Source organism: Rhinolophus ferrumequinum, chromosome 2 (assembly GCF_004115265.2).
Source record: "Rhinolophus ferrumequinum isolate MPI-CBG mRhiFer1 chromosome 2, mRhiFer1_v1.p, whole genome shotgun sequence".
Taxonomy (NCBI): Eukaryota; Metazoa; Chordata; class Mammalia; order Chiroptera; family Rhinolophidae; genus Rhinolophus; species Rhinolophus ferrumequinum.
The window spans coordinates 105,654,080-105,665,946 of record NC_046285.1 but is presented as its reverse complement, the minus strand read 5'-3'; the positions used below and the strand labels follow the sequence as shown (position 1 = coordinate 105,665,946).

The 11,867-nt window shown below is 53.3% G+C and overlaps 1 protein-coding gene across 3 annotated transcripts in view; it reads left to right on the top strand.

Annotated features, from left to right (window-relative positions):
* The first annotated feature begins 227 nt into the window (after nt 1–227).
* The window catches only part of TMPRSS2 (transmembrane serine protease 2), a 33,853-nt gene continuing 22,213 nt past the window's right edge, over nt 228–11,867 (top strand). Inside the window, exons 1-3 of one of the 3 annotated variants that reach the window (XM_033088813.1) lie at nt 228–363; nt 8,793–8,863; nt 11,451–11,673. In XM_033088813.1, coding sequence (XP_032944704.1) covers nt 8,849–8,863; nt 11,451–11,673 — 238 coding nt within the window. In that variant the 5' untranslated portion in view covers nt 228–363; nt 8,793–8,848. Of the gene's footprint in view, nt 442–692; nt 712–8,792; nt 8,864–11,450; nt 11,674–11,867 lie in introns of those variants that run through there. The other 2 variants (XM_033088803.1, XM_033088817.1) reach the window with 2 other exon arrangements.

Sequence of the window (11,867 nt, the reverse complement as noted above, 5' to 3'; positions counted from 1 at the left end):
GCGACAGGCGCGGTCCAACGGACGCGGGGAGGGACTTGCTCTCCTCCCCAGCCCTTAACTGCCCGCGGGGGAACGAGGCCCGGGGAGTGTCCCTCAAGATCCCTCTGAACGTTGCCGGGGGCGGGGGCCAGGAGCGTGTCCCGGGCTTTCCCTGGGGAAACTCCTCCCCCCACGCCCCCGCCCTGCCCGGACCCGCCCCTCTGGAGCCGCAGCTCAGGCTCGTCCCCTCCCCCTGCCCAAGGTGACCCGGGACCTGCACTTGGGGGTGTCGCCCTGAGCATTTGGATACCGCCTCCCGGGATTAAAGCGAGATCCGGGGAGGGTAGAGGACTCCCGCGCCGGGCAGAAGAAGACGTGAGCTCGGTAGGAAGCAGAGAAGGAAGAGGAGGAGGAGGAGGAGGAAGGGCGAGGGGCGGGAGCGCCGGGCCCAGCGAGGCGCAGGTAAGCGGCTCTGTGCCCGGTCTGGGGCTCGGGATCCCCGCGCAAGACCGAGCGACCTCAGCTGCCCGGGCGCTGGGAGGGAGTGACAGTAGGTGAAGCCAGGTGTGCGCAGCGTGAGCGCGGCAGGTGCGGGACGCGCGGGGCTGAACCCGGCGAAACCCCTCCGTGGGAGCTGGGAGGGTACCCTGTGCCTGGGATCCCTTGGCGCGGCGCTCGGAGGCCCCCGGCGGCCCCGTGGCGGGGCATCCCGCGGCTGGGGCAGGTGGCCTGGTGAGTCCCTGGCCTATTCGGAGAAGAGGGTGCCTCGGGGTCCCTCGGGTGGATCCCGTCGGTCGGAACCGGCTCTTGCTCCACCTGCCCTCTGCGGCCCGGAGCTGGGGACCGGGGGGTTGGGGGTGCGCCTTTTCCCTCCGGGAACGAGGAAGAGGGGGATTTTCGATCCGTTTCTTTGTTTCGCGAAAATCTCTGCAGCCCCGGAGTGTTACCTGAACTCCTTCTGCTCCTTGGTTACCTCCCGAAGTGGGGAGAAACTGGAAACTCGCTGAGATTCCGGGAGCGATACGACCGGCGCGGCGGGGACGGCGGGGACGGCGGGGACAGGCTCCCGGACGGCCCCCGGGCGAGGCGCGAACGGCTCGGCGGCCAAGGGGGAAGGACTGCCCGCAGCCCGGGCCCCATTGCGGCGACCCGGAGGCGGCGATCAGGGCTGGCCACCTGGGCACCGGGCACCCGCAGGCACCGGTCGGGCGGAGTGGTCCTGGACCATGGGCGGGCGCTCCCTGCCGGGGAAAAGGCCGGACACCCGGGCGCTTCGGTCCACCGCACGCGGTCCTGTGGGACTCTGTACAGTGGCGGAGCGGCCAAGCGCACCAGCCTGGCAGTGGGCGCCCCGGTCCCCGCCGCACGGGTCCTGCGGCAGAATTGCTTTACCGCCCCAACGTTTGTGTGTCCACGTCTCAGAGGCTTTGGTTGCGGGTGGCTGCCGGTACTGGCCTGTGGCCCAGCGTTTGGGTGCCGGGATCCTGACCCGATGCGACAGGGAGCCGCCCCGCCCCCGGCACAGCGCGGTCGCCTCGAATCCCGTTTTGGATGCACAAGCAACGGACCTGGTCAAGAGAAATCCTAGTGGTTCGTTTGGGAGGGAAAGGACGGCACGGTGGCCAGAGTCGGCGGGTGGGCAGGGTGACAGCACTCCTCGCCTCAGACACGCGCGGTGGTTCTGGGGTTAAGCTACCGAGCACGCACTGCGTGCGCTGATCCTTGCGCTCCTGGCACTCACTGCTGTCAAGAACCCCTCTAGGAATGGAAATTACAAAGGCTGTGAGCCGAGTTCAAGGTGCTTACAAAACCTAAAGTGAGGGGAGTGTTGTTGACTAATTCTGGGAGGTTCGGGAGGTTCTCCAGGAAGTGAGAATGGAGCCAACCTCCGCGGGACAGAGGGTGGGGGCTGGGAGAGCTTACAAGGCCCCAGGATCTGGGGGCTCAGGCACTGAGGGAGCCTCGTCTCCTAGCCCGTCTCCTAGCCCGCAGTTGCTGCTGCTGCTGCAGTTGCTGAGTGAGGGAGGGGTGGAGTGGGTGGCTGGTGGGCCAGGTGATGGAGGAGCCCCCCAAGAATTCACTAGAGAGTTGCTCTGGCTCTCTCAGCTTTACCAGAAGTGGGACCTGCCTCCATCCCCCCACCCCAGCAGACCAACCTGCCAGTGAGGTTAGAGTGGAAGGAAGGGGCTCCGTTGAGCAAGCAAACACTCAGTGGAGACTTGGGGGAGTCCCCTGGGCCGGGACCCCTGAAGACTTCCCTCCCTGTCTTTCAAAAACATCAACTGATGGGCAGCGTGGGCCTTTGTTCTCGGCTTGGACAATTGTTTGTTCCCCGGCAACTTCCTTCTTAGTGACACCCTCAAGGTCAGCCTTGTAACAGGGTTGTGTTGTTGCTGGAGCCGCCTTGGAGATTGCCACCTTGAGCCCTGGCTGCCCCGCCCTGGGCTCAGTCACCTTAATTGTAGGAGCAAATTTGGCTCCACTGGTATTATAATAACAGCAAACGTGGATGTGGCACTTTCTTCCAGACAGACATCACTGAAAGTTCTTTGTAACATATTGAATGCAGTTGTGAGGTCCTGTAGGGAGAATGGATGAGGCAAGCCATCCATCTGGCTCTGGGCTTCGGTACATATTGTCACTTACCTTTCCTTCCTCCTGGGCTCCTCCAGAATGTATGGAATGTAGAATGTCCACTAGAATGTATGGAAACCAGAGAGGAGGAGAAAGAGAAGCTGAGCACAGGCCCCGGAGGTCCCCGTGTGAAAGGGGCTTGCCTGACAGAGGAGCCCTGGTGGCAGCCTCGCCTGGGGCCCTGTGCTGCCCACTTCCAGTGTGACGGAGCAGAAGGCCCAGGACTGCTCGCTGGGGCAGTGGGGGGAGGGCTGACTCCCCCGGATGATGCTGGTGAGATGTCCTGTAGGTGATGAAGCCTAGACACACAAGGACATGATGACAGTAGCTGTGGTCATCATATAAGTGTGCTGACTGTGCCTCTGGGTCCAGCCTGGGCATGAGGGAGGCAGTCCACCAGCAAACGTAAACCGGGACCCTGGGCTGGCGGCTGTCACTCTTCCATCTAAATTTGTGGCAGGAGTCCCGGCAGAGTTTGTAAAAATAGGGGGGTCATTGCTCTGCTTCCAATCTCATCACACATTGAGAGTGGAGAATCTATTTTCCTAAACCTTCCAGAAAATTCCAGGTTTGGAAATTATTGCTCTGGTCTGAGCCTTGGGCATGGAAGCAGAAAGGAAAGGTGACTGGGTCGATTTAGTGGCTGGTTGGTTTGGGTTACTTAAGGATTGGGCTGGATCTGCTGGGGAGGAGGGTCTGGGGGGCATTCAAGACCCCAAGGGCTTTCCCACCTCTGCTCTCTCACTGCTCTGGATTCCCCAGAGTTGTCCCACCTCCCACAATTGCTGAGCTGTTGCTGCTCTTCCTGGCCCCACCTTCCTTTCCAAGGTGCCTGCCAGCGACCCCTGAGATTGGGTCTGCCCCAGGATGAGTCAGGTGGCCTCTGGGGGTGGGGTGCAAGGATGTCAGTCACAGACCTGAAGAGCTGAGATCTGCACTGGGCTGGGCTTGGTGAGCCCATTCCTGGCTTGGGGTTGGGGAGCCCCAAAGGTCATCTAGGGGGAGCTCTGGCTTGCAAGCCCCCCGAGGCCATGGGCCCCTGTTCCATTGACATCCTGGCCCCACGTACACGTGAAGTCCCCAGGAGTAGCAGAGGGCTCACCTGATTACACAGGCAACTCTGCAAGACCGGTTAGAGGAGGAACTTGAGGTCAGGAAAGGAGAAGAGCCCCGCCTGGGACCTGGTTTTTCCCAGCCGCTGGACAATGGTCTGGAGAAGAGGAACTGGACATGGAGAAGTGTCAGTGGCAGCAATAGAGGCACCCTGGGAGAAAGGCGGATACTGATTGTTCTGGGGGGCTGTGAGCAGTTACTTGAATTGTAAACTGGATTTTGAAGAAGGGAGGTGACCGAAAGGCAAGCTTTTGCTCTTATTAGAGGTGAGCCGGGGGGGAGGAGGAGGAAAAGACTTGCTCTAGGTGAAAACTCCAGGCATTTGGTTTGTGTGTATGGACAGAAGTGAGCCATCAGGCATCAGTGAGGGGTTGGGGTGCAGGAGGGCGTGTGAGTGCAGAAGTGGGGTAAGGAGGATGAGATGTTTGAAGGGCACCCCGTGCCTGCAGTTGTGGAGGCTGAAGGCTGGACATTCATGCCCGGGGAGAACAGACAAAGGATGGGAGCGCTCGGGGGGGACGGAGAAGAGAGGAAGAGGCGATGGCCATGGCAGGGGCGTTCGTAAAAACTTCGTAAAAACTGTTTCCAAATGAGAGATGAAGTGGAAGAGAAAACGAAGCCCAGCGTTTATTCTGCTTGTTTGTATGTGGCCTGAGCCCCAGTGTCAGGTTCCTTTTAAGGTCACTGCCTTCCTAGGGCCCTTTCTGGTACAGCACCGCACTTGACCTCGTTTCAGCCCTTGATCTGAACCGTGCACGTGGAGCCTGGGCTTTCTAGGCACCGTGGGTCTGGAGTTCTTTCTTCAAGTTTCTGACCGCAGAGAATAAAAGATCATCACGTCTGGTCTCCCGGCAAAAGCCTAGTTCCGTTCTAGAATATGCTAGGGAAGCGGTCTTCACTATTGGATCAAACATCTTTAGGTTTGAGCAACTGTGTTCTTTCCAAGGCAACGCAGGTGACTTCTGACCTTTCTCATTGGAAACTTGGTTGCCCTGGGTTAAGTTAAACCCACCTTTCTGATATTTCTGACCATTTCGATCCTGGTTTCCCCTTTGGATTTACACAGAGTAAACTGAGTCCCTTCTCCACATAACAGCCCCGTAGATACTGGAAGGTGAATCGTAGCGGCTCATTGTGTCATTATTGTGTGCTCCGCACAAGTTGGGCGCAGTGCTGGGACACTTCCACCTTCATCGCGGCAACAGCCTTGCTGACTTATTGTCCCCATTTCACAGATCGACTGGGGCAAGTTCTTTACACATAAGCCAGTGAGTGGTCTTTGCATGTGCCCCCCTGCAGGGACCTGGGCCTGCCTGTCCCATTAGACATGCAGTCAGTTTAACCACCTGGACCTGTGGGGTCACCGTGACCTCACCTTGGAGGCTGGTTTTGTCCAGGTGCAGGCTTTCCAGCCATCTCTGTCTCTCTCTTACATTTCATTCTTACTCATTTGGCCTTTGGAACTCAAAAAAATATTGGAACGGTTTCTTTGTGTGGTACAAAGCTAGATTTAAAAAAATAAAAAAGGACCAGACCCAATTACTGCCCTAAAAAGTTTGTAATCTCGTTGGGACAATGAGGCATTCATAGAGAAAAGAAACTTGGATGCCGCAGACAATACCTCTCCTGAGGCGATGCCTCTCTCTCTCCCTCTCCCTGTCTCTCTCTCCCCCACCTCTCTCTCCAGTCACTGTCTGATTACTATTCTTTCTACTTACTATTTATGTTGAACTGTTATTGAAATCTACTACTGTCTCTTAACTTTACCAGTGCACGATTTCCCCAACAGGAAATGAGCGTTGTTTCTGTAGTGTGATTTTGTGCAGCGGCTGAGGCACGAGAGGGGTCATGCATCATTTGTTGACCGGCTAGGGAGTGTGTGTTGGTGCTGCTTGCTTTGGAGTTTGAAGAAGGGACACAGAATCTGAGGTCCAGGAGGGTGGGCTCATCAGCCTGTCACACCTTGTCTCACCTGTCTCGCCTCCTGGAGGCACCCAGAGGGCGTCTGCGTGGGAGCGAGCACAGGCATGGTGGTGCGTGGTGAAGTCAGCGGAGCCTTCCTGATAGGGGACACCCCTGACCTTGCATGGGACTCTGTGAGTTCATCTGCATTCATTTGGTGGTTTTTGGCAAATGTGTTCTGAGATCTCGAGAGGGAAGACTCTAAGAGAAGAGACCGTTCTTGTTTGGATATAGCTTCATTATGTCCTGATGTGCAGGTAGGACTCCACGGCACGACTGCAAGTGACTCAGGTGTGACTCAGCTCCCTGAAAGGAAGGCCCACAGTGGACCGAAACGGCCGTGTTCTGTCATGTGATTCATGGGGACAATTGTGGAGCAGGAGCTGGCGGACAGCAAATTGGGGTCAGGGGGTCAGTGGCACATTTACTCTTCTGCCACTTAAAGGAAACATGCTTCGCTGTGGCTGGCTTTCCGGAAGGAAGGACAACCATCTGTGCCCCGTCAGTGACAGGAAGGGACCTTCGTGGCACTGTGTGGCCTCTCTCGCCTTGCTCCTTCCAGAAACCAGTTAGAGAGTTGCTGTCTTGTGTGGGTGTGGACACGTCAGCTGTGAAGAGGAGCCGGATCCAGTGTGACCTCCGGGTCTCCTTTCAGACCCAGTTCCATGGAGACATTCTCCCTTCCTTTCTTTTCTGCCAGAGAGATTATGGGCGGCACGCCTCTTGTCCGCGGTAGCTAGTCTGGGCACACTTGGTGTTTTCCGTTCTAAGGTTTTGTGGGCCGGGGGATCGCTGGATGAGATAGGATATTGTGCCGTTGCTTCTGGGTCCTGGGGCTTCTACAGGATAATTCATGGCCGTGCTCCCTGGTGCCTTCCCTTCCAGGCTTCCTTGTCTCCCTGTTAGGGATCTTGAATGAACAGGAAGCCTGGATTTTGAGCATCGATTCCTCTTTCCTTTCAGAGCGCTCCTCAAGTGGGAAAGCCGCCAGTGGGATCGAATTTTCATTTCCTGAAACTTCACCCAAACCTATAGCTGGTGAGATAGCTCGGAGGCACAGGCCCTGAGAGCAGACAAACCAGAGGGGTGAGAATATTTGCTCGCTAGGCCAGGACTCTTTTGAAAGTAATCTTAGGAAGGTGACAAGTTTTTTCCTGCTTATACGAGAGGGGAGTGGAGCTTATTTGCTGATGTCAAGTCTTCGCTCACTCTCTCCTCACAGAGCAGAGGTAGAAAAGGTATATTAATACGTGCTAGGTACACCATTTACAGGCTTAAGTGGTGTGTGCATAGATACGTATGTGTGTGTATGTGTTTTCTACATAGTGATCCCTCCCTTTCCTCTTCCCCAGAAAGGTGTTGACTTTTTTTTTTTTTTAATCTCAAAACACCTCAACGTTGTCAATATGAACTGGTTCTTATATTTTAACTTCACATGAAGTCGTAAATAAATGATCTGGTGTGTTCTGGGGGATGACCGGTTCAACGAGGTTTCCCAAGATGAAAAAACCATATTCATATTTTCATTCATAGCATGTTGTTGTTATTTTTAGTTGAATGAGTCAAATAATGATGTTGTTTAGGACACAGCCAAGCAGTGGTGTCCTAGAGCGAGCTCTGTTGCTTTTGGCTTCACTGGATTTTCAGAGCTGGGGGGCTTCATGCTAGCAAGTCTGTAGACATGCAAATGCTGCCATCAGCCCCTCCCCCCAGCAGGCCGCTCCACATCTGTGAGCTTTATGATCACTTTCTTTTTATTTCACAAAAATCCATGTAGCACTTACTGTGTGCCAGGCACTAACAGCTTTCCAAGTTTCATCTCATCTCGTACCAACAACCCTGTAGTGGGTACTACTTTTATTGCCTTTTGCAGACAAGGAAACTGAGGCACAGAAGTGTTCACCGACTTGCCCCAGGCCACAGCTAGTGAGGGACTGAGCTGGGGTCTGGATCCAGGGTCTCGTCCCAGAGGTCACGGGCTTACCCACACGCCACGCTGCCTGCCGCCGTTTGCCAGGTGGAAAGTGTTCAGACCAGACCTGGCCAGCCTCGAAGCCCAGAGCTCTCTCTTTGGGAATGCAGTCTTGTGGACGGATGATTGCAAAGGCTGTTTCCCGAAACACTTGCTGGTCATGGCCAGACAGCAGGGGAGGGCGGGTAAACGGCCTCATTTGCTCCTGCGAGGGAGAGTGGTGTCAGATGGGGCTTTCCTACCGAGTTTCCATGTTGACGCTCTTCTTGATATTACGGTGAACCGCTCACAAAGGTCCGTGAACAAATGAACCAGAGCTTTCTTTTCAGTACTGCTAACCTTAGAAACCACCGAAACGGTTAGATCTGAATTTTAGTCTCTTCTAGATTTGGGCTGGTAAATGGAGTAGCGGGTCAGTGTGAATGTGTTTTCCGGCTTTTTCTTTCTTTTTTTTTTTTCTTTTTAACATATGTGTTTGTTAAGAATTGGGAGAGTCCATATGGCTTCCTGAAAAAGTCAGGTGTGGCCTCTGGTACTAAGTTCTAGACCCCCTGCTCAGGGTGTGCGGCTACTTCCATCCCCGTGGGCACTGCAGGTGCGAGCGAGGGAGCCTCCGATGGCGCCCACTGTCACTGGTGCCTGGCACTGAGCTGTCGGCCTGCACCTCTCGTTGAAGCCTCAGTCAAACAAGACACTGCTGATTACTACGTCTGTGTCTGTCCGAGATTCAGAGAGGTTCCGTTATTGCCCAGGGATACCTCCAGGAGGTAGCGCTGCTGGGAGTTAACCCCACGTGTTTGTCCGTCTGCAGCTTCTGCTGAACGTGGTGGGTGCATGTGTGGGTGTGTCCCATCCCTGGTTTCTCCTGTGGTAACGTGGCGTGTGGGGGGGGACTTGGCCCCCTGTGAGAGCTGTGTGGGTGCAGCCAGCCCTGAACTCTGAGTTATGAGCGAGTCCCAGGCTCCAGTGTGACAAGTAGTGGGAGCCAGAGGGTAGAGGTGAAAAGGCAATGCTGCTGTTCGTTCTGGGGCGAGGTGACTGTCACCTAGACAGCCTTCTAGTTCTTTCTCTACTTATCTCTTAGAAACTAACTGATATGGAAATATTACAGTTTTGTCATTCTTTCTTCTAGGTCGTCTTGAAGGTTTCAAATACCTGCCATTACCTGATGCTGCTGATAAAGTCAGGATGGCTTTAAACTCAGTAAGTGGTGAATTATTACCCTCCGGGTCTTTTCTTTGTCCCCTTATTTCTTCTGTGATTCCCTGAGGTGTATCACATGGCCCTTAACAATGTTGGTCACCTTGTTAAGGACCATATGTCCGGACTGTGTGTGCTCCGTGGAGGCTGGTCAGGGCATTCCCTAGATTACAGGAGAGCAGAAGGAGTCAGGGTGTGGCCACCCAGCAGCTGCACCCATGAGAGTCTCAGAGCTGTTGGGTGGGTGTGGGGACATGAACGTCTCACCTCCATCTCTTCTCTTCTTGCTCTGAAGATGGGGGTGGGGCAGGGGACCAGGATCGGGCTCTGTGTGGGGATAGATGGAGGCAGGATGGTGCTGAGAGGGAGTAAGTCCTGGGGAAGAAAGAGTGTATAGGATACGTGGGCCAGCAGACCATCCTGTAGCCTGACTTACAGGTACACAGGGACAGGTCATGATTGAATGAGGCGTTGGGCTGGCTGTGTCTCTTCCTGGACCCGCCCCCGTACCCCCACCCCACCCCATTGGAGGCAAATGCATGTCCCCCATCATATCTCACCAACTCACCTTACACCTGGGAATAAGTGCATTTAGTGCGGTTAATAACCATTTTCTAGACCCTGTATCTGGAAAACAGACTTCTTGCTCCCCCACCTTTATTTGTTGCTGGTATATATTTTCACTGGATTCATTTTGAATTTCAAATCCGCTACATGGGAATCCGCCAGGACAAATGGCTGTGCTTGCTGCAGCCTTTCCTGGGTGGGATGGCGTGTTCTCAGATGCTACAGATAGAGGCTGACACACGTGCTGCTGGTTCTGCCCCTGGTCCCCCATTTAGATGGGAGATTGCATGTCATTTTCTCCTTCTGCCTGCTGCTTGGGTTCAGACTTACAATCTTTGGACTTTTGAAGGAGAGCACTGGTGAGTTATTAAGCAAAAGTTAACTCTGGGAGCCCACATTTGGCTCATTTCTTTATAATCACTTTCCTGGTGGCTCCATTTCAAATTCTAAGCATTAAGTTGCCTCCGTTGAGAATACTGGTCCTCTCTGAGATCACAATCAACAAGAAACAAGGGCAGAAATTAATGAGTGGGAAGAAGGTTTGCAGGGGGACCTCAGACACTGATAAGAGGCCGAGTGGCCTCCCAGCCAGTGGGACTGAGGGGAGCTGAAGCAGGAGAAGATTGCGGGTCGGCAGGGTCCAGAGTGGCCCGCTGGGGGGTTGAGGGGTGGGTCCTGAAGTGTAGGCCTGGAGAGGCAATTTTTAAGTGGCAAGAGCGGAGAAGGGCTTTCTAAGAACGTAGAAACCAGCCCAAGGGTGGTGCTGAGAATAAAACACTATGGCTGGGGCAGTCCCTTTCACTTTTGCACCCCGAAAATCCACTCGCGGGGATGTAGCCACAGAAGTCCACACACTCCACACAAATGCTTGTGCTGTATAAAGACGTTTATTTAGGCAGAATTTAGCAGCCCCCATTTGTAAACCAGGTACCGGCTCATTAATGAGATATAGTGAGTAAATGTGATGTGATTCTACAAGAGAAGAGGGACAGAAAAGGAATTGCATGGTGACGTGCATGCTGTGATCCTTTAGGTCAATTTCCTGACTTTATCGCTCACTTTGCTCTCTGCAAAATGGGTGTATCAGTTGCTCCTGAATCATCTTAGTGGTTAAGGTCACGTTTCAAGGTCATGAAAGCAGGTGAGTTCTCCAGTGTCAGCTATTATTATTCTCATTATAATTCTGGTATCACTAGTTTGTAACTTTGCACCCCATTCTCAAGGCCTAGGGTATGGACTCATTCCCAGACTTTGACACATTTTTTTCTTTATTTGCTTTTTTTTTTAACTAAATTTCAATGGTTTGTATGCCATTTACTTTTTCTTTATGTCACAAAGAAAAAAGTGAATGGTGACATAGGTTAAGGGTGAGTCAAAAAGGTACAAATTCCCAGTTATAAGATAATTAGGTCCCGAGGATGTACTGTGTTTCCCTGAAAATAAGACCGGGTCTTATATTAATTTTTGCTCCAAAAAACACAATAGGGCTTATGTTTCAGGGGATGTCATCCTGAAAAATCATGCTAGGGCTTATTTTCCTGTTCGGTCTTATTTTTGGAGAAACACAGTAATTACAGCATGATGGACTGTCGTTACCAAGACTGGGTTGCATCTTTGAAAGCTGCTAAGACAGTCGGTCTTAAAAGTTCTCATCGTAAGAAAAAATTCTTTATAAATATGTGTGGTGATAGAAGTTAGACTTCCGTGGTGATCATTTCATAATTTTCATACACATATTGAATTACTATGTTGTACGCCTGAAGCTAATATGATGTTACGTGTCGGTTATACCGGAATAAAAAAAAAATGACTAGCACAAAAACAAAAGCAAAATCTATTGACAGTGAATTGGAAATTCTGGTTAGTTTTTATTCTTGATAAGTTCAGCATTTGGCATGATTATAAGCACCTTAAAAGGGTCTGCAGCACGCTTCTAATGCCGTGTCTGAGTGCAGTGGGGTCTACATTTAACCTTTAGGGTCACTACGGTTTCGTAGGATTCATTGTCTTTTGAATTGTTTAGGGATCACCACCAGGTGTTGGACCTTACTACGAAAACCATGGATACCAGCCCGAGAGCCTCTATCCCCCGCGGCCTGCTGTGGCCCCCAGTGCCTACTCGGTGTATCCGGCCCGGTACTACACGCCCGTGGTACCCCAGTACACCCCGAGGGTTATGACGCACACTTCGACACCTGCCATCCACACGCAGCCCAAATCCCCGTCGGGGACGCTGTGTACCTCAAGTAGGACACTTTCTGTGTTTATTTCCTACAATGGAACCTGAGTTTGGGGTCTGCCTTCTCTAGTGGGCTCTGTTCCCACCCGCTGTGGCCAGCCATGCTGGGCGGCTGGGGCTGGTCTGTCTCACGTGCCTTTCCCCGCTCCCTCTGCTGTGTCAAATCTGTCAGCTGCTGAGTGTCTTCTCCTGCTCAGGGAC